The sequence below is a fragment of the Mauremys reevesii genome, linkage group 5 (genome assembly GCF_016161935.1).
Source record: "Mauremys reevesii isolate NIE-2019 linkage group 5, ASM1616193v1, whole genome shotgun sequence".
NCBI lineage: Eukaryota > Metazoa > Chordata > Testudines > Geoemydidae > Mauremys > Mauremys reevesii.
In genome coordinates this window covers 133,809,525-133,831,988 of record NC_052627.1, presented here as the reverse complement: position 1 = coordinate 133,831,988, position 22,464 = coordinate 133,809,525, and the positions used below count along the sequence as shown (strand labels likewise).

General features: G+C 42.9%; 1 protein-coding gene across 4 annotated transcripts in view; it reads left to right on the top strand.

Moving 5' to 3' along the window:
• ALMS1 (ALMS1 centrosome and basal body associated protein) overlaps nucleotides 1-22,464 on the top strand; it is a 138,753-nt gene that overhangs the window by 42,860 nt on the left and 73,429 nt on the right. For all 4 annotated transcript variants that reach the window (XM_039541194.1, XM_039541196.1, XM_039541195.1 and 1 more), the window contains exons 4-7: nucleotides 3,153-3,273; nucleotides 8,631-10,932; nucleotides 15,323-15,482; nucleotides 18,201-19,469. In XM_039541194.1, coding sequence (XP_039397128.1) covers nucleotides 3,153-3,273; nucleotides 8,631-10,932; nucleotides 15,323-15,482; nucleotides 18,201-19,469 — 3,852 coding nt within the window. The remainder of the gene's footprint in view (nucleotides 1-3,152; nucleotides 3,274-8,630; nucleotides 10,933-15,322; nucleotides 15,483-18,200; nucleotides 19,470-22,464) is intronic.

Genomic DNA, 22,464 nt, shown 5'->3' with positions numbered 1-22,464 from the left:
TGTCTGATGAAGTGAGTATTCACCCACGAAAGCTTATGCTCCAATACGTCTGTTAGTCTATAAGGTGCCACAGGACTCTTTGTTGCTTTTTACAGACCCAGACTAACATGGCTACCCCTCTGATAGGAAATTATCAAGTGATCCATCCTCTGTCACCCATTCCCAGCTTCTGGCAAAAAAACCAACACGACAGCAGGTGGCGCTACACACCCAACTGAGCTACCTGAGTGCTTTACCTAAGCCACTCAAAGACAGCCAGCCAATTTCCTAGCTCCCCAGGTTTGCACTGCCTGCTGTAGTATAAACCCAGAATTATACTGTCTTACACTGCACAGGAATCTGGACAATGTAAGATCATTAATATAGTTCACCTTCCCCTCTCTGAGAAAGATATGCACAGCAAGCTTGTGTTAACCAAGTTGAGATTTCCCCAAACACTTCACTCAAAATACACTGGTTAAGATAAAGCATAAAACAAGTTTAATGACTACAGAAAGATAGATTTTAAGTGATTATACGTGATAGCAAACAGATCAAAGCAGATTATCTAGCAAATAAACAAAACTGCAAATTAAGCCTAAAATACTAGATAGGATTTGAATCAGTAATCTCTCACCCTGACTGATGATACAAGCATCAGCCTGACTGATGATACAATCAGGTTCATAATGTTTTTATTTTTTGTTTTTTTTCCAGGTGGATTTTTATAATTTAATACTTTGAAAATGCCAGAGGACTGCTCACCTATCATAATATTAGATGGTCGATATTACCTGTATCAAAATGGGTGTGTGCTTGTAAAAGGCCCCTGCTGGTATAGTGTATAAATAAGTAACTTTTGTAAAATTTCTGTTTTGCTTCTTGTGATATAAAACATCCATATCTACTTTTATTGATAATTAATGAAAAATAATTTATAAGTGCAATGTGTTTTTTTCATACTGGGTAAACTGACCATTGGCATATCATGTAAAGCAAGGAACTGTGCCAGAGAAATCAACACTTACTGCTACAGAATATAACAGTGCTTGGCACAGTAATAGATGTTAACGCTAGCACATTCTGTGGGCTCTGATTATTTTATGCTATTACACAGAGGTTCAGAGATCCCATTTCTTGTACAAAGGGATCAAGATGCAAATAAGTCTAAAACGCAACATCATAAAAGTTAGAGATGGAAAAGCTCTATTAGGTCACTTGGCTTTAAATACAAGCAGAGAGACAACTAACCCAGATAGCACTCTATAGCCAGATGTGTTCTGATTGAGAGGGGAAGGGAAACCAGCAGTCTAGTAAGTCCGTCTAAAAATATGTGATTTGGTACTACTTTTTATAAACTCACTATTGTGTTAGTCCAAGGAGTTGCCTTTACTCATGGTGATGTCTACACGGCAGGTGGGAGGTGTGATTCACAGCCCGGGTAGACAGACTTGTGGTAGCTCAACTAGAGCTAGTGCACTAAAAATAACAGTGTGGACACTGCAGCACTGGCGGTGACTCATGCTAGCTGCCCAAGCTCCGACCTAGGTAGCTAGTCTGAACTCCTGTCAGTGGCATAACCTCCATGCTGCTGTTTTTAGGACATTGGTTTGAGTTGAGCTAGCACAAGTCTGTCTACCTATGTTGGGAATCTCACGTCCCAGCTGCTGTGGAAACATAGCCTCAGTGGCCCTCTTCTCATTAAATCAATATTGAGGTAACTGGACTGCTGTAGCTGCTGCCTCTATTTAACGTTTATAATTTATTTTCAGTAGCTGCTTTGATGTACTAAGTACTTTCCAAACACTTAAGGGATGGTCTTTACAGAGCTCATAATCTAAGGACAGACAGGGATTAGGGAAAGGGGAATAAATGGTAATTTACATACAACTCAGCTCAGTTCACTAAGTGGTATGGCATAAGTGGATATTTTAAAATGATTCAAATGTGGATTGTACAGGGTCTTTGTAGATGAGCTCAGGGAATTTATACATACCATGGGGCTTCCTGGATGTAATTATATGAGAAGCTGGCAAATGGGTGGACAAAGGTGGGGAGTGTTGGAGCAGAGGTGGTGGGGGAAACATGAAGCTTGACAATGGAGGACAAGTAGGAGGAGTCAAAATATATAGCACTTTGAACTTGGTGACAAAAAGCTTAAATTTGATGCAAGAGTGGACTGGTACCAGTAGAAGGAGTCAGACGGGAGTGACTATATAGTCAAATCAATAGTCAAGGAAGATGACTTTTTTGAATGAGGTGTACAGTCTGGGTCCACTCATGATCATTGACAATCCCATGGCACTTTTACAATTGTAAGGGCATTAGCTTTGCTGTCTGAGCCAAATTCCAATATGAGTAATTATACTCTTCTCTAATTAATTCCCCCTGCAGTTGTAGTAGCTATTGTTTACTTTCCTTTCCAAAAATGTATTGTTGTGATGGTGTGCTCTGTCAAGCCAGAGTTTCTCCAGAAGTGGGTGCATATTAGTTTTGGGTCAGTGATCTGATCCTTTGGTGTGCAATATGTACAGCATTTTGAAATCTTTCAAAGTGAAGACTGTATCAATATAAGTTTAAATATTGTTTGTCAAACTTGGTATTTTCTTGTAATTTAGGTCCTAAAACAGAGACATAGGTACTATTTTTCTGCAGGTTAGTGGCATCTTGACTGTCCTTTGTTGCTCAGTAAAGCAAAGCATCAGCCTTCCATAGGGACTGCTCTGGTAAAGTGCTGAGCCCTCTCACTGGGAATTGAGGGGGCTTGGCATTTAGCTGAATTGGACCTTTGACCAGGATATTGAAGCTGCATCGACAATTGGGCATGCTGGGTGGGTAGGTAGATTGATTTATGAGTACTTTTCTAGCTCTGCTTTCTAAGATTCTAAACATCTGATTTCTGAAATTCCATCATCTATATAGCTGGATGTCTGTATAAAGAATCATAATGTGATCTTCCATACCAACGTCTTTGAAATGTGTATTATTTCTTTTTGATTCACCTACTTCAGTCACTAGAATTGCTGGATTATGTAATTTTTTACCATAACTGGCATTTTTTAGCCTTGCAAACTATGCCAGATGGCAGGGCAGTTGGATTAGTAAGGGGTTGCTTAGCAAGCCATGACTATTGCATTATTACCACATCATCATGATATTTTTACTCTTAACAGAAATTCAGGATAGTCGCTTCTCTCCCTGTCTCCCACTACTGATGACATATTCAGCGCAAGGTCAGAAGTTTTTGGACGATACCCTGTTTCAGCAAACTGAGTTGGATTTTGCTCCTCTAAGGTGGGTTGAAGTTACTGTGTGTTGTTTGACTTCTCTGCATTATATGTTCTCTGTGTGCCTGTGATTCAAAGAATTTCCAGGTACAGTAGAATCTACTTATTAGCAACCCCTCTGTTGCTAGCAAAAAGGTGCCATTATCTGGGGATTGCAATAAGTGGAAGGCAGGTTTGTGAGGTTGCAGCTGGGGAAGGAAGTGCTGGGCTGTGCCATCCCTGCCTACTAGCCAGGCAGTGGCAGGGTAAGAGGCTGCAGCCCAGATGTTAGGGCTTTCTACAGAAGTGGGGGTGCTAAGGACCTCACAGAGCAGGGGTGCCATTTCAGATTTTTTCGGGGGGGGGGGGGGAGACAACTTTAACCATGATTCCAGGGGCTATTTAGGCACCTGAAAACTCTCATTTTTTTGCAGATAACAACTTAGAAATGATCTCACAGGAGAGCTGTATCTAATTCTTATATAAAGAAAATTAAATAAATATTAGACTCTAATACTAACATGTTCTGACATCTTGTATGAACTCACTTAAGGGACATTGGTTAGGTTTAAAATTTTAATGTATATTCTTACTTTGTTACTAACTCTTGAATACAACAATTGTAGAAAAATCTAGCTTACTTTCTATCACTTTTTTGCAGTTCACCAAGTTTGGAATAGATCATTTAATTTTTGGAAACATTCTACTAGGGCAAGGCCCCATGAGTTTAAATTGCACCTACCAGGGGTGTTACCCTACTACAAATAATAGACTAGAAACAGGAGTGAAACTAACACTTTCAACTCACTTTTACACTATTGCGAATCCCAAATGTTCAAAAATCATGAATCAGGCTCACCAAAAATCATGAGATTGGCTTTAAAATCATCATATTATGTAAAAATAATAGATTTGGTGTTATTTTTATTTGCCTGCTGCTTTTTGAGCTTTTCGGGTGCACTGGGGTCACATTTTTGAAGCTTTCTCCACAGGCATGAGGGCTAGAAACTTCATTTTTCTTACAAATGATGGCTGAAATCATCACATATCCACTTGACTTTATGGTAAATAGTAATGATGATGAAACACGTAACAAAATCATGAGAGGTGGCAACACTGCTTTCACTTCTGTTTAAAGGTTAGTTACTTTCCGGAAGGCTCTTAAACACAACACTACAGTGATTTAGTTGCAGTTTTCACAGGAGAATATTTAAAACCAAACCCCAAGAAAATTCCATGTTTTAAAGTTGAGAAAAAAATTGAGACTTCTGAGGTATGTCAAGGCCACTGCAGGCAGGAAAATAAAATAAATAGGCACAGATCTTCTGGGCGGTTCTTCCTCTGAAATAAAGTTAGATGGTCACATCTTCTAGTTCTTAATCAAGTAAAATTTCAATTGCCATCAGTGCCACCACTCACAGATATTAACATCACAGTGAACATGTGATAACGTGATCAATAACTATACACTTCAAACTTAAATATTTGAGCCATCTTATCCAGAGTTACACATCCTATACACACTGACCCAGAGACTACATTTTCTGGCATATTCTGAACAGTGCTGAGCACACAGATGGTGCCCAGTGAATAATGCAAATGTACTTGCATCCGAAGAAGTGGGTATTCACCCACGAAAGCTCATGCTGCAAAACGTCTGTTAGTCTATAAGGTGCCACAGGATTCTTTGCTGCTTCTACAGAACCAGACTAACACGGCTACCCCTCTGATACAATACAAATCATGACAATAATCGTCAACTTTATGGACTGTGAATGCAATTTCTGTTCTTTGTTCTGGAATTGGCCTGGATACAGCTGAAACCTTAAGAATTTGAGGCATAAACACATCTGATACTCATACAACACTTGCTCATTCCTTTCTTTTCTCGAACCTAGAACAAAAAATGACAAAACAAAATAGTTTTCAGTTAAAATCTAAAATTGCACAGCATGCATTGCTCTACAACCCAGCATGGGGCAGAACCTGCCCCCCCCATGGCAATTAAGTTCTCTCCTCTCATCTGACTCTCATTCTCTGTCTTTCCTTCATCCTTCCTGTCTGCTGTGCTGCTTTTCATGTGGTCAACCATGCCATCCTTCCCAATTGCCTGAGACCAGTTGCTGGAGTCTCAGAGAACTATTCTTCTTGGTTTCACTCCCATCTATCAGAGTTCTCTTTTTTTGCAGCATGCAGCAGAGAGATAGGTTGGTCCAGTGGATAGGGAGTTAGCCTTGAGATACCTGGGTTCTAATCCCCCCATGGACTTCCTGTATGACCTCAGGCCAGTGCCCTATGGACAGAGTTTCAAAGATTTTTAGGAACCCAAAGATGCAGCTAGGCATCTATGGGGTTTACAAAGCACTTAACCTGCTAGGCGCTTTTGAAAATCCCACTAGGTGCCTAAATACCTATGAAAATCTGTCCTTTTGTCTCTGTGCCTCAGTGCCCCGTCTGTACAATGGGAATAACAGCACTACTCTACCTCACTGAGGGGTTGTGATGTGAGGCTCTCAGATACTATAATGATGAGGCCATATAAGTACCACAGGTAGAGTGGGAACTTCTCTATACCACTTCTGGCCCCTTCTTTTCACCTATGCCCCTCACATCTCCCTCTTTTCTTAATGTAAACTTGGCTCAGAGGGCTTGGCTGTATTTCTTCTGAGTCCCCTGCAGACGCGGGGGGTCAACACCCCACAGCCCCTGCAGTGGGATTCCTAACGACTTCCAGATCTTTAATTACCAGCCTTTTCTCATCTTAATCACCCTGCCTCTGTTTGGCTTCCTGTCCCAGGCGCACAAGCTGGGAGAAGCATCTCTCCGCAGAACTCACATTCCACACTAACGCTGTGCAGTTAAGAGCTCTGCCTGGGAGCACACCCTGTACGAAACTCAGAGGGGGGCAGGAGCACTCCCATATTCCCCCCTAAATGGTGCCCCTGCCACAGAGCTACCTGGTACCTCTCCCTGCACACTCCAGGGATCGGGAGTCAGCATGACCCAGTGCTTCCTTCCCTGTGTACAGTCCTTCATCAGGGTGCAACTTGGAGAGGGCAGGGAGAGAGCCTTTGCAACTCTGGCACATGGGCTGCAGCCCCACTTCCACCATTGCCCTGCCCACAGCATCTCCGTGCAGTCCACAGCTCCTTACCTCCTGTGCAGTCCTGTGCACAGGCAGGTTTGCAGGGCTGCAGCACCAGAAGGAAGCTCCAGGAGGTGCTGAGCACTGGCTGCAGGCAAGTTTGTGGGACTGCAGGCCAGGGAGACACATCCCAGCGCTTCTTTCGCTGGGTGCAGCCTTGCAAATCTGCCTATAGTTGAGGCCTTTCTTCCACAAAGTGTTCTTAATAAACACATGCTGTTGCCAATATCCGAATCCCATTAACATTAAAGTCAATGGGACAGGACTAGTTCCTGGCAAAATGTTGCTATTAACCAGAAGTTGTTAGTATCCAGGTTGCTATTAAGTAGAATTTGCTGCAGATAGTTTGTATTAATGGCATAATGAATTAAAGTGATTACATTAGTAGGTGGACAGGACAGAAATTGGATAAAAGCTGATTAAATATCCTTAAGTTCTTCTTTGAGTGGTTGTTCATGTCGATTCCAATCACGTGTGTGCGCGTGCATGTGCATGTTGGCTGGACGATTTTTCCCTTAGCAGTATCTGTCAGGTTGGCCAGGGCGCCCCCTGGAGTGGCGCCCTCATGGCACCTAATATATAGCCCTGCCAACCCACCACCCCTTCAGTTCCTTCTTACCGCCAGTGACAGTGGCTGGAACTTCCCTTGGCTCTTGCTCAGCAGTTCTCTTCGCTTTTCCGTGTCTATAGTTCTCAGTTAGTTTGTAGTACCAGTTAAAAGGTTAGTACAGTATAGTTGTTGGGGTTTTATTCCCTGCCTCTCCAGCCCAGCGCCGTGGCATGCCGCAGTCCCTGGGTTTTAAGAATTGCGTGGCTTGCGCCATGCGCATGCCTAAGAGTAACCTGCACTCGTCGTGTCTTAGGTGCCTGGGGGAGACCCATTAGAAAGATCGCTGTAAGATCTGCTGCGAGTTCCGCCCAGGAACACGTAAAGAACGGGAACAGTGCCTGAAGGTGATCCTCATTGAGGCAGCTTTGTGCCCCCAGTCTGACCCAGGCTCGAGAGACCCGACCCTGTTGGCGTCGTCCTTGATGCGGAGCGCCATGGCGCCATCTACATCTTCGGCACCAAAGAAGGACACCAGAGGCGCCCGGCACCGCCATGGCTCCTCTTAGCACCTGTTGGACAGTAGGTACCACTCCCATTCGCCAGTGCCTCAAAAGAAGAGAAAGCTGGACGACCGCTCTGCTCCGGCTAAACTTCGAGAAGTGAAACCCCAGGTGGGCCACTCCTTGGCATCTCCTTCCAGATCGACTCCTGCCCAGGTGAGGCAGTCGAGTCCAGCCCCACCTCAATCCCCAGCACCTACTTGACAACTTCAGCTCCTGTCCACGCCGGAAGCCTATCAAGCTGCCAGAGATCTCCTCCACCTGACAGCACTGTTTTCACCTGCCAGGGAGGAATCCTCGGAGCCGATGGAGCCCCATCCTCCGGTGCATTCCAAAGGGAAGCCTTCGCTCCCCTTCGCCTTGCCCATCGTCTTCTACACCCTCCGATAGAGAGCTTTCCTGCTCCCCGAGCTCTCGATGTTGGAGGCATTGTCCTTGCAATGTTGTCAATATTTAGGTTACATGACACGAGAATCCAGGCATCAGGAAGGAAAAAAGTATGTTGTATCCCAGTGTCACGTGTTACTGTTTCACTACTGGTTAATAACGTGAGTTAAGACTTTGTGGATTCAGCTGGAATTGATCTTCCAATGAATTTTGAATAACTATTGTATGCCCAGTGGAGTGAAGCTCATAGAAGAATGATTGTCAAAAGCAAATAAGGCACCTAATAATTCAGGGTGAAGACACAAATGTAAGAAATCTGCAGAAGTCCCTTACTATTGCAACTCCTGGTGTTCGTTTCAGGCCTGGCCTATTTTATATCCTTGTTAAAAAAACATTTGAAATCCTAAATTGGATGATTTTTAAAACAAATACTGTGTAGGGTATTCATTTTTTTTAAAATATAGTTTAAAAAAAAGGTAGTTATCTTTCCAAACTGTTATTTATGGAGATATAGTAATCATTTTTTTAATGTAAATTACCGTCTTTAAGTATTTAAAATATCTGCTTGATCTATTTGGGTAATACCTTCAGATGTATGTGTTGCTAAATCCTAGTTGTTTGCTCTCATGTAGAAGTCCTACCTTTTAGCTTGTTTCTTTTAGGCAGAAAATATGGGTGTTGAAAATAAATGTTACCAGAGAAACATTTACTTTTTTTCTTTTTCTTTTTCTTTTCTCTTCCAGAGGAACCCCTGATGTTTCTGATGCTTCTGAGCAGCATTCAAAGCCTTTGCAGATCAGTGAAGCTGTGCAGTTGACAGGCACTGAAATACCTTCAGACTCAGTCGGTGGCTTCTTCACCTTGTCTGAGCACCCACTTGCAGTCAGCACTGTAGAACCTTGTGATGTCAGCTGCACCAGCTATTTGTCTCAGCACCCCATGTGTCTTTCTGGACAGATACCTGTGGAGAGGAAGGAGAAGGCTGAAGATCAAAATTATAAACTTGATATTAACAATAAGTCTTTCATCCCTAATAGAGATGAAAATGTAACAGACCCAAATAGAAAAATACTGCTAAACAAGCCAGAAACACTACAGCATCTAGAATTATTTACTACAAAGGAAGCTGCTAGTGGTTTTGTAAATAATGATCCCTTCTTTTTAGACAGCAATGTGCCAGCTCCTCTCCTCCTTGAGCTTCTGGAAAAAGAAATAGGATTATCGAGCCATGGTGGGTTCTCATCTTCAGAAAGCTCTTCATGCAAGAGCATATCAGCTAGGGACCCAGGGAAAAATGAAACAATGCAGCGAGTAGGAAATGTTGAGCTTTCTGACAGGGAGTCAGAAGTGTTTGTAAGAGAGTCACATCAGAAGCTGGAAGAAGAAAAGTGTGTTCCTGAGCTTGGCTCCTCCAAGATGTTTTCTGATGTTTCAAGGAGAGAACCTTTTAAAAATTCCAATGCCCCAGATGTGTGTTCTGCAAACCCTTCAGAAATGTTCATGTTGTCCAAGGGACATAGTTCAGATTTGAATGACTCTGGCAGATCGTGGTTCTCTGGTGTTACCATGGAGCCCCGAGGAGCCATTCTAGATGAGCAGCAAAAACAACTGTTTTCTAAAATGTCTGGGAAACAGAAAGAGGAGCCTCTCTCTGCTATGTCCAAAACTAGTGTCAAGGACAGCGCATCTGACCAGCCAGTCACAGCTAGTGTAGAATCTGGTGGAACATGCAGTGAGAAAAATACTGTTGTGGAAATCCCATCTGGAGTTAACAGAAGTGAATTAACTCTTTCAGACTTCACCATAGAAAGGGGACATAAAAATACAGGCATTTCACCTTTATTTAATCTTCCTGTAGACGATGGTTCATTCTTTGGACAATTAGCTCAACCAATCTATCAGTCCACCCCAGGGATATTTGTAAGCAGAAGTGAGAAGCAGGAAGTACCTGGTAAGCCCCTTCCTATCAAATCAAATCTTCAGGCTTCTCTTACTTGTTTAAATGAAGAAACTTCTAGGAACTCATCTACAAATACACTTGTTTCTTCTGCTGAGAAGCATCCTGCATCCCAGAGTGGGCAGGAAATAAACAGTGAAAGTTATGAGTCTTTAAGAACAATGTATCCTCGTGCTGGAAGAATCCAGTCTCTCCCTACCCTTAATTTCATGGAAAAGGTAGGAGCTTGGAATATGAACCAGCCAATGGAGAAGATACCTGATACTTTGGTTTTATGTGGCTTGAGTGGAGTTTCTCCAAGGAAGAAAGCCTACAGTGCAATTGCTGATTCCTTAAACCGTATTTTATCAAAGCAGAGCAGCAGCAGTGGTAACCTCAAGAGTGGTTTAGCTGCAACCTTTGGAGGGACAGGCTCAATAACCAGTTTGCATTCCTGTGATAAAAAGTCAGCACATGCTTCACCACTTACCAGGTCTCAGTCTGACAATTCAGTTCATATAATCAGCAGAGAGGCTTCACAGATAAAAGTTGTTCAGGCAACAAATCCAGATGAAGCTGTTCAGCCCACAGACGAAAAGAGCAGAGTTTCTGGAATGCCTGAAATTAGAAAAAGTGGTGCTCAGTTAGAAGACTCCACAACCCCACAGTTTACAGCTGTTCTTGTCACTACTGGGTCCAGTGGTGGTGGTGGTAATGACGACAATAATAGCATAGGACAAAATTCAGATCAAAATGTCTTCATTTCCAGTGAAAGGGTTGCTCAACTTCTCAGAGAGGAAGAATGCTATCCAAGTGATGGGCAAGAGAAACACAATGGTCTTGAAAATAATACTAGACAGTCACATGATCCAGAACTCTCTACTAGCCAGATCAGTATGGATCATTTCAATGACATTTCTCCAGATAGCTTAAACCTCCTGGCTAGTTCACAGGCAAGTAGCCATGTTGACTTGACCGCTGCAAGCTCCTCTTCAGTAGTTGCCAGGGATTTTTTCACCAGTTTAGATGGAGATAACGTCATTCCTTTATGGGCTCCTACTTTGAAAACTCCAGATAAAAAAGAGATAAATATTGAAGAAAGAATACCGGTAAGATATTGCTTGTAATTTTGCCACTTCTCTTTAGGTTTAATCATAGGATGACCGAGCAGCCTCAACTTATGTTAAAAGCAATAGGAGTTGAAGGTGCTTGGAACATCATAAGAAAGGGCCCATTGTATGGAGAGACTGGTGTAGTTATAGAAGCTTTTAATATCCCATGTGTGGTAAGAATATTTGGTGCCACAGCTACAGACTTCTTCAGCTTAAATCTTAGCTAATATGATGAAGATTCTAAATAAGGTAACTGAATCAAGTAATTTTAAAGGACTCCTTCACTGAAGATAACTTTAAAATATATACTGCTAAAATCCTCTAAACCCACTTTCTGCTACACTATTTTCTTATACTCTTTCTGCAGTCAGGGTAAAATGTATTACTGACTAACATGGCCATGGCACCATTGAAATGGAGTTGTGCCTGTTTATGGCAGTAGTGAATTTGTCCCATAATGTTGAATTAGTATTTTAATTACTCATTGTTGATATGGAAGTAGTACACTTTTAGGGTGTATTTCAAGACAGTGGAAATGCCTGGGCAATGGGTTAAGGGTGAATGTTCCATGCGTAGAGGGTAACATGAAGGTAGGAGTGGGAAAAGGATATGTATGGCATATAAAGGCTGGTGACAGTGTCTGAATGTAGAAGGTAAGGATAAAAGCAAAAGGAGACAAGGTCAGTGATCTAGGTTGGGGTTGAGTGAAGCAGAGCCTTGAAATAAAGGACAAGGTGCTAGAATTTTTGTTTGCAGTGCATCGGCAAGCCATTTCTGACCTTCCAGACTCTTCCGTGTAAGCAGACTGTGATGTCCCAAATGTCAGGTTTTGATTCCACCACAGACTCTGGGGGGAAGCTAGGCTGCAAGAGACAACTTTTCACACACCCACACATCTTCAATAATAGCAAAAGCAACACAGAAAATTCCTGGCGAAGCAGATGGCTTCTTCTATAAATATTCTTTCCTTTAAAGTTTGCCCCAGTGTAAAAGTCTTAAACAGCTGATGATTAATAAACACACACACACAAAAATGATAGCCATTCTGCCTACAGTTTCTTACATAAAAACCAATGGGATCTTATTTTGCTAATCCATTCTTTCCTCCCTCTCTTTTCAGAGTGGCTAGATATAGGATGGCTGCCAGAATAGGTGGCAGCCATGTTAACACTTGCCTTTGCTGATAGCTGATGAGTGTTAGTGAAAATTAAATGCAGATGTATGTTAATAATGGACTTTCTAATTCAGAATTAGTGGCTTTTCATCTTGCAGAATTATTTCTCTAATAACAATTTAGTCTTTGGAATCAGACTTAGACTCTTATTTTCCTTGAAAATTCCTTGACATTTACATCGCGAAAATAATCTTAGAAAAGCTTTTGTGTGCATATAAGGCTATTCTCAGTTGCCTAGGAAGATAAAGATTGAAAGAAAGATGTGTGAAATTCATTAAAGGTAAGAATCAGAGACTACAAACTATCTCTGTTATAAACAGAATTAGCTTTTCCCTTTTAATATTAGAAGCAGCAAAGAATCCTGTGGCACCTTATAGACTAACAGACGTTTTGCAGCATGAGCTTTCGTGGGTGAATACCCACTTCTTCGGATGCAAGAAGTGGGTATTCACCCACGAAAGCTCATGCTGCAAAACGTCTGTTAGTCTATAAAGTGCCACAGGATTCTTTGCTGCTTCTACAGAACCAGGCTAACACGGCTACCCCTCTGATACTTGACACTTTTAATATTAGTTTTGAGGAATTCTCTGCTCGTAAATCACTGACAGAACTCAGGAGATTTGATCATGCATTTGGCTATTAATATGTACGTCTATAATACAATAATAGAAATAGAGATGGAAAAGTCATTTAGTTCATTCCCCAGCCAGTGCGGAATGTATAATACAGATGAGGTGAAATTTAAACCATTCTTATGAGAAGGAATCAGATAAGGCTTTGCTTAACTGGCAAATGTCTTCACTGGTGTTGCAGACTTTGTGAGAGAAGGGGAATCATTTTCCTAACTGATCTGGGGAGGTCCCTTGAATCTATGTTATAGTAGCACATTCAGGATGATTGTTTTTTCTTTTCTCCCTTCATTTGGGGTAGGAGCTGGAGTGACGAGGCAACTTGATTTCTCCTCTAATCTTTAGGTTGAATAGGGAAGAAAATTGGTCAGTTCCTCTTCAATTTGAATTCAGTGTGAGAAGGGAAAGAGTCACTGATCTGATAAAACCACTTGGAACGGTGTAGAGCTGCAGGCAAGGGATTAGACCAGTGGTTCCCAAACTGGGGTTCGTGAACCCTTGGGGGTTCGCAAAATGTTATAGGGGGTTCTCAGGGGAAAAAAATCCCTAATGGCAGACAGGGCTGTCCCTAGGGACCTCGGGCAGCACAGGGCCAGCAGCCCGGAGTCCCGGGGACTTCCAAGAGCTATGCAGATCAAAGCAAGCGTATCCATCCAACTTCAAGACTCCTTAAAAGAAATGGAAAGGGAAGTGGATATTTTCTGCTGTTTTTAAAATTAAATAGGCTGCTAGTGTTGTTTTTAAAATTATTATGAAGAACAAGTTTAAGCTTTGTTGTAACGTGTATTGTTTGCCTGGATGGCTCAAGACCTGAATGCTTGTGTAGGAGGAACTCTGTATTTGAACTGGCTTCTTAAATACCTTCATGCTGTTTCACATCTGATACTCCTTGATGAAACATAGGAGCCTTGTCTTATAACAGGCTTAGTCAAAGTGATACAAGCTACGAAAGTGAGATCTTGGAAGAATGTTGCCATTTTCGTAATGTAATAAAATTAATACTGTAATGATTAATAATTAATAAATAGTGTGTAATCTTGTAATTAAAAAAATTATATTTCCAAGAACACTGCTTTTATAATTTATGCTCAGGTAAGGGAGAAAATCCCTAGGCATATTCATTTTTAGGAGAGGGTTCGTGAGGTGACATTTTAGGGAAAGGAGGTTCATGGGTTGTTAACGTTTTTTGGGAACCACTGGATTAGACAAACGTGAAATATCAAGCCAACAGATTTACAAAAAGTTTTAATAAAAAAACCCCAACGCAGTTTCTTCAAAAAGCTTTTATATTTTCTAAAGAACAAATCTAAGTGATGCTTTTGAAGAAACTTTCCAGCAATCACAACAGGCATGCTGCTGGTTCGATGTAAAAATGGGGTTATCATCTCAAGGGCTCTCTTTAGATTCAAACTGTTCTTGTTTAGTAGGGACAGAACATAAGACATCAGGAAGAAAGAGATAGATAATAAGACACAAAATATCATATTGCCTCTATATAAATCCATGGTACGCCCACATCTTGAATACTGTATGCAGATGTAGTCTCCCCATCTCAAAAAAGATATTTTGGAAAAGGTACAAAAAGAGGCAACAGAAATGATTAGGGGTATGGAACAGCTTCCATGTGAGGGGAGATTAATAAGACTGGGACTTTTCAGCTTGGAAAAGAGATGAGTAAGGAGGGATATGATAGAGGTATATAAAATCATGACTGGTGTAGAGAAAGTAAATAAGGAAGTGTTATTTACTCCTCACAACACACAAGAGCCTAGGGGGTCACCAAATGAAATTAATAGGCAGCAGGCTTTAAAAAAACCCAAAAGGAAGTATTTCCTTGCTAGTGCAGGCTTGTACCATGTAATGCTTTCACAACTGCTTTGTCCAATAAGACATTTAAACAGTTCCAGCAATGGGGCTTCCATCACTTTCCTTTAGAGACTGTCCCATGGTATAATTGGCCTTAAATGTTAAGGAATTTTTCCTGATGCCCAGCCCAAGTTTTAAGGTAATTTTTTGGACAGGAGAAGGGCGTGTTCCCCTGTGCCATGTTCTCATTTTGATAGAAAGGGCTATTAAACCAAAGCCTCATTTTTTCCTTCCAGATTTTAATTAGCGACCATTTTAAAGGAATACACCTCTACCCCGATATAACGTGACCTGATATAACACAAATTTGGATATAATGCAGTAAAGCAGTGCTCCAGAGGGGTGGAGCTGCTCGCTCTTGCAGATCAAAGCAATTTCGATATAACGCAGTTTCACCTAAAACGCGGTAAGATTTTTTGGCTCCCAAGGACAGCATTATATCAGGGTAGAGGTGTACTATCAAGAGAAGGAGGCCTAAAATTAAGACCAAGTGGAGGGATGGCTTGATATGTAATAAATCCAATGGTCTGGGTTTGTTGTTGGTACATCCGCTGGAGAATAGGTTGAAACAAACTTTTCAAGGGCAGGGGGATGTTTAAAATGAAAACTTTGTGTGTTTTGGAGATGGTGGTTGGGGTAAGTTAAAATCTGAGTTCCTTTATAATAGTACCATATATATTTATTGCCTTCTTTGTTCCATGTCCTCCCTTTGTGTCAGATGTATCTTCGTAATCTTGGAATCGATCAGTCACCTTCAGCTATACTGACTCCATTTGTACCCAGAGGACCAATCAGAGAGGTTGAATTTTCCCCATCAGAGCTCAGAACATTGAAGGAATCAACTGACACCTTAACAAAGCATGTCCAGCTATCTGAAGGTATGGGGAAAGGTGGAGGCATGTTGCAAGAATCTCAAGCCTGGTCTACACTAGGGTGGGGGGGTCAAACTAAGGTACGCGACTTCAGCTACGCGAATAGCGTAGCTGAAGTCGAACTACCTTAGTTCGAACTTCTTACCTGTCCAGACGCTGCGGGATCGAAGTCCGCGGCTCCCCCGTCGACTCCGCCACCGCCATTCGCGGTGGTGGAGTTCCAGAGTCGACGGGAGCGCGTTCAAAGTTCGAACTATCGCATCTAGATTAGACGCGATAGTTCGAACTCCGAGAAGTCGAACGCTACCCGTCGACCTGGCCGTAAGTATGGACGTACCCTTAGAGAACATAACACTTCATGCAATTGGTTATTTCTCCTCAGTAAGGGGTGTTTCCATTGCAATTACCAGCTTTCTGCCTCCAGTAGTTTTGAAATAAGAGCTGTTCACAAAAATGTTACAATGATATTTTCATATTGGGAAAAGTGTGTGATGGGTTGGATCACAGAACCCCCCTTGGGAGCTGCCACCCGATGTTCCAAGACTACCTCTACCCCTGCTTTCCCTGCCAGCTCGGGACCCCAGCACCCTGTCTTGCTGAGCCAGACACTCCCATCTGCTCCAACAAAGACCCAGGGTCTGAATTACTTGCCCCAAAGCTGCAGGTTTACCTGAAAGCAGCTAACAGTAGTGTTCCTGTCTTTAACACTCAGATGCCCAACTCCCAGTGGGGTCTAAACACAAATAAATCCGTTTTACCTTGTATAAAGTTTATACAGGGTAAACTCATAAATTGTACGCCCTCTATAACACTGATAGAGAGAGATGCACAGCTGTTTGCTCCCCCAGGTATTAATACATACTCTGAGTTAATTAATAAGTAAAAAGTGATTTTATTAAATACAGAAAGTAGGATTTAAGTTGTTCCAAGTAGTAACAGACAGAACAAAGTAAGTCACTAAGCAAAATAAAATAAAATGCGCAAATCTATGTCTAATCAAACTGAATACAGATAATCTCACCCTCAGAGATGCTTCAGTAAGGTTTTTTTTTTTTTTTTTTTTTCCCCTCAGACTGGACCCCTTCCAGGCCTGGGCACAATTCTTTCCCCTGGTACAGCTCTTGTTCCACTTCAGGTGGCAGCTAGGGGATTCTTCATGATGGCTCCTCTCTTCCCTTTGTTCTGTTCCACCCCTTTATGTATCTTTTGCATAAGGCGGGAATCCTTTGTCCCTCTCTGGGTTCCCACTCCCTCCTTCTCAATGGAAAGACACCAGGTTAAAGATGGATTCCAGTTCAGGTGACATGATCACATGTCACTGCAAGATTTCATTGCCCACTTGCCAGCACACACACATACAGGAAGACTTACAGGTAAACACAGCCATCTGCAGACAACTGTCCTGGTTAATGGGAGTCATCAAGATTCCAAGCCACCATTAGTGGCCCACACTTTGCATAATTACAATAGCCCCTCTGAGTTATATTTCATATTTCTAGTTTCAGATACAAGAGTGGTACATTTATACAAATAGGATGGTCACACTCAGTAGATTATAAGCTTTGTAATGATACCATACAAGAGACCTTTTGTATGAAGCATATTCCAGTTACATTATATTCACTCATTAGCATATTTTTATAAAACCATATAGACTGCAACATCACAAAGTGTATCTTTGTTTCTCTCTTTCTCAAGTTTCTCTGGTGCAGTATGTGACCAGGGTACAGGTAAACAGTCAGACTGAGTTATCTAAATACAACCAATCCAGAGGCCCAAAATTGGGGATATAGCCAGGAGTGAGTCTACCTCAACACAAAAATTGTTCAGGACTAATAAATACATGATTCTATGACCTAGCAGGCAGGGATTTGGCGCAATCAAATTTTTCAATTGCTGTGCTCTGGCTCCACTCCAGCTCTGGGCACAAACCTACTGCTCCGCGCTCCAGCTTCGGGCTCCGCTCCAAAGCCCTGCTAGCAGGTGGGACAAATGAAAGCACATTCAGCTAGATCTAAGGCAACTTCTGTAGCATGCCTTCACAGTGAATTGTTTGTTGAAATATACATTGCTGCTGGGTAGAGAACTGTATAAGTCTTTATGCAACATTTCCTCCTTGATCTGGCATCCAGATCTCATACCCAATTCAGGAGAGCAGTCTTGCAATCTCTTTATAGCTAATACTCTTCAGACCAACTCCTTGAAGGTCACTACTGCTTATCTTCCCAGGAGGTTCTGCATTGAGTTGATTTGTCTTTCTGAGCCAAGGTGGCTGGATGCAACTCTCTCCCATGCATATATCAATCAGGCAGTCTGTTTTTATTTTACTTTATTATTTTTTAAAGTATCATGAGTGTTTTTCTACATATCCTTGGGATGTCTAATCTGATGAGTACTCTCACTTTATTGCTGAACAAAGAATACACATCAAATTAGAATATCTCAGCATTATGAACATCAATGTCCACTTATTTGAAACAGTTTCCTGAGTGTACATAAATCCTAGAAGTTTGTACAAAATGATCAAAAGGCTTTATTTCAGTAAACAGTGATCATAAACAGTTTTTATAGAAGCCATATTCTTGTATATTTTCTTATATAGGTTCTTATATATTTTCTGGAATAATCATTTCTTTAGGAGGCCTTTGGAACAAGGCAGATATTCTACACTGAGGTGACTGTTTCCCATAACCCTTAATTAATCTTCTTCTTCTTTTTTGGTAGGTTCTCTGTCTGCAATTGACATTACGCAGATAAGCTTTAATTCTGATGGTTCCACACTCAGCATGTCTATACCAATGGGTTCAGATGCTGGCCCTGATACTCCATTATCCACCGAGCTCTCACCTCAGCTCTCAAGATCTTCCAAAGACAGACCAATGAGTCAATGCAGTATTGCCTACCAACAGCTGGAGCTACCTGCCCCACACCCGACCAAAGGCAGCTCAGAATCTTCAGCTATCTCAAAATCTGTTGAACTGAGCCAGATGCTCCATGCAGTTCCAGCTGACTCTGACTTTGAAGAGGGTCACACACTTGTTTCAAAACATGTTCAAAAGCTGATTGATAAATTTGAGTCTAGGGATATTGGCCTCAGCCTAGAGAAGTTGTCCGATAGTCCTTTGGCTGGAGATGCAGATGTAATGGATGTCAGTGGAGAACCACTGTCTTCAAATGTAGATGCCTCTGTTAATTATTTAAACAAGGATCAAGGAAATGATTCCTTCACTGGATCCAACACATTGAAAGAGATCCAGAAGCTTTTAGCAGAGGCAGAAAATATAGCTCTGACTCAGTTTGACCCTGTCCCTTCCGTTGCCCCTTTCCAAGAAGTCGACCACTCTTTGTCAGTGCCAATTGAAAAAGATGGTTCTGAAGATTCCAGATTAGTAAAGGACATCAGTCCAGCACTTCAGAGAATATTATCATGGGATGAGTCCTTGACCAGAAGAAGCATGCAAGAAGATAGTTCACTAATGAAGACCATGAATTCCCGCAGGCACAGTTTAAAATGGGAAAGTTCTCTTGCTATTGATTTACCCACTAAGGAAGAAATTGTGGAAGAGACGACTAGACCAACACAGCAGGGAGCTATGGAAGTGTGTGGGGTAGCAAAATCCATAGGAAGGTCAGAACCAGAGGGTTGCAGTAGTGCAACAGTAGATAAAAACCTGCCTGCTCTCATGGCTGTTACAAAGAGTAATACAAGTAGTGAATCAAGCATTGAAAGGGTTTTAGAATTGCAGAATCCTTCTGCCACGGAGCCCTTAGGCATTATCACCAGTGACCTTGGGGATTTTCAGCATGCCTTGGCTAAAACGAAAACTAGTGTGGCTGGCAGCAAAGAGGGAGATGGCATTCGAGAGAGCGATGACAGTAGCAGTGTAGATTCACTGGCTGCCCGTGTCAAAAGTCTTCTGAAAAATGAATCCCCTGTGCTACATGCAACACAAATACTAAAAAGTGCAGAGGAAGAGGAGAGAAAAGCTCGTGGTAAGAAGCAAATCACTTTCTAAACTGACTTGAGGGGTTTTATGCAAGATGTGAGAACACTGAAACCTACTTTGATGCAGGGCCTCCCGGGGGGGGCCCAAGTGGGGCAATTTGCCCCAGACCCCCCCCCCCCCCCGAGAATGGCTGAGGCTCCCTCCCTGGCCTCAGCCCGACCTGACCCTGCCTCCGCCCCTCTCCCAGAGCCTCAGCGCATCCAGGAGTGTCCCTGGACAGCTGCAGCGTGGCTCCGGCGGGGCCTGAGCTCCTCCCCACTCAGAGCCACGTGGTAAGGGGGCGGGGCTGTGAGCTCTAGGCTGAGCGGAGGGAGCTCAGGCCCCGCTGGAGCTTGCAGCCCCGCCTCTTTACCACGTGGCTCTGAGCGGGGAGGAGCTCAGGCCCCGCCGGAGCCATGCTGCAGCTGTCCAGGGATGCTCCTGGAAGTGCTGAGGCTCCAGGTGAGGGGGGAGGGGATGAGGGGGTTGGATAAGGGGCATGGAGTCCTGGGGACAGTCAGGGGACAGGGAGGGGGCAGAGGTTGGGGGAGGTGGCCAGGGGGCAGGGAACGGGGAGGGGGGGTTGGATCGTGGGCGTTCTGGGGATCTGTCAGGACTCAGCAGGGGGGTGGATAGGGGTCGGGGCAGTCAGGGGACAGGGAGCAGGGGTGGGGTCCCATGGTGGTGGTGGTTGGTGGGGTCTCTGGGGGACAAGGAGCAGGGTGGCTCGGGGATTCTGAGGGGGGCGGGCAGTCGGGGGGCAGGAAGTGGGTGGGGGTTGGATAGGGGGCAGGGTCAGGCTGTTTGGGAGGCACAGCCTTCCCTACCCTAAAGCTCATTCAGCAGTTTGAGGCTTGCAGAAGAGCCAAGCTGTGAGCTTTTCCATTAGGGCTCCCATCCCTTTCATTTCTCAAATGCCAAGTTATAGTCTATATTTAATTTCAGTGCCATAGGGAGATTCATGTCAGGGGAGGGTAGCTTCATTTAAAATTAGCCACTGGGGGAGGGATCACATGAGAAGAGCAATATCCTTCCCAACCCTACCAAGGGAGTCCCTCCCCTGCATTCCCTGAGGCTTCAGAGGGGTTAATTCAGTGGTTCTCAAACTTTTGTACTGGTGCCCCCTTTCACATAGCAAACCTCTGAGTGTAATCCCCCCTTATAAATTAAAAACACTTTTAAATATATTTAACACTATTATAAATGCTGGAGGCAAAGCGGGGTTTGAGGTTGGAGGCTGACAGCTCACGACCCCCAGTAATAACTTCGTGACCCCCTGTGGGGTCCCAACACCCAGTTTGAGAACCCCTGGGTTAATTTAATTTTAGCACCCTGTGTCCATTCACATACATGTGAAAACTGAAATGCTCAAAATAGCACAACATAGGCTCATCCCAGATTCTGGAACAAGCTCAAATGCTCAGTTCGTGGATTATGTACATAAGAGCAGGAGTACTTGTGGCACCTTGGAGACTAACAAATTTATTTCAGCATAAGCTTTCATGGGCTACAGCTCACTTCTTCGGTAGCTCACGAAAGCTTATGCTGAAATAAATTTGTTAGTCTCTAAGGTGCCACAAGTACTCCTGTTGTTTTTGCGGATACAGACTAACACGGCTGCTACTCTGAAATATGTACATAAGCTTTCCTAAAGACAAACCCACAGTAACTGTCTCCAGTTTGTGAGGGACCCCATGGAGCCAGTCTCTAGGAAACAGATAAATGCATGGAGGTTAAGTCCATTAATGGCTATTAGCCAGGATGGGTAAGGAATGGTGTCCCTAGCCTCTGTTTGTCAGAGGGTGGAGATGGATGGCAGAAGAGAGATCACTTGTTAGGTTTACTCCCTCTGGGGCACTTGGCATTGGCCATTGTCGGTAGACAGGATACTGGGCTGGATGGACCTTTGGTTTGACCCAGTATGGCTGTTCTTATGTTCTAACCTAAATTAACCCAAAGTTATTGAGACAGATATGAGTCAAGGAAGCCAGCAGAGTATCAGAAACCTCGAAAAATCTCTGACTGGATGGGCTCAGGCGTTTGGTCACAAGCTGAGGTAGTTTAAAAGTTTTGGATTTTTTTTAAGCAGAATTTTTTTATTGTTTCTTTAAACAATCAAACTCAGCAAGCAGCAAATATTTGGCCACACACTTCTGAAACCCCAAATCATATTCAGGTTTTGGCAGACTAATTTCAGCTTTTCAATTAAAAAAAACCACAACAAATTTTGAAGGAAAGCAGACATTATCCGTGATTTTTTTTCTGCTTTTTAAAAACCCCTAGTTTTCGATCCAGAAAAAGTTTTGATGGAAAATATTTGTCCAACCCTTTTAATGAGCTTTAGTGCCTTTTAGCACTAGCTAATGCTGAGTACCAGTGATACCTTGTAAAGAATTTTTCTCAAAACTGGGTTTGTGCCGAGATGCAGAAGGTTTATTTTTCCCAGGGCCGCCCGTGGGGGGGAGCAAGTGGGGCAATTTGCGCCGGGCCCCGCAGGGGCCACCATGAGAATATAGTATTGTATAGTATTGCAATTTTTTTTTATGGAAGGGCTCCCTGAATCCTCTGGGTGGCCCTGCTTTGATGAATATAATAGAGGCTGCTTTAAAAATTCTTTTGGGATGCAGCAGATGGGTAATGGGATATATGGAGCCTTCCATTTTGGTGTCACCATTTTAAATTAGGCACTGGTGATAGTGACCGAATCTTTACCCTCTGAGAGTCAGGTATCCTTATCACAATTTGCACTAATTGGCACCTTGGTTGACTGTCTGGTCAGAGCGGCCAAAGACTGAATGGCTATGAAGACTATTACTTTTTCAAACCTAGAAAGGCCATTCCATGTCAGGATTGAGTTACACAGGCACAGTGATGTGGGGAAGCTTGCATCAACTCTGCCCTGTGGGTATGTGAGACTTGTGTCCAGAGTTGTTGATCCTGCAGTCTTCTTACAGATTAATAGCTTTGGACTCTGTCCCGTCTTAGAATTAACTATAGTATTA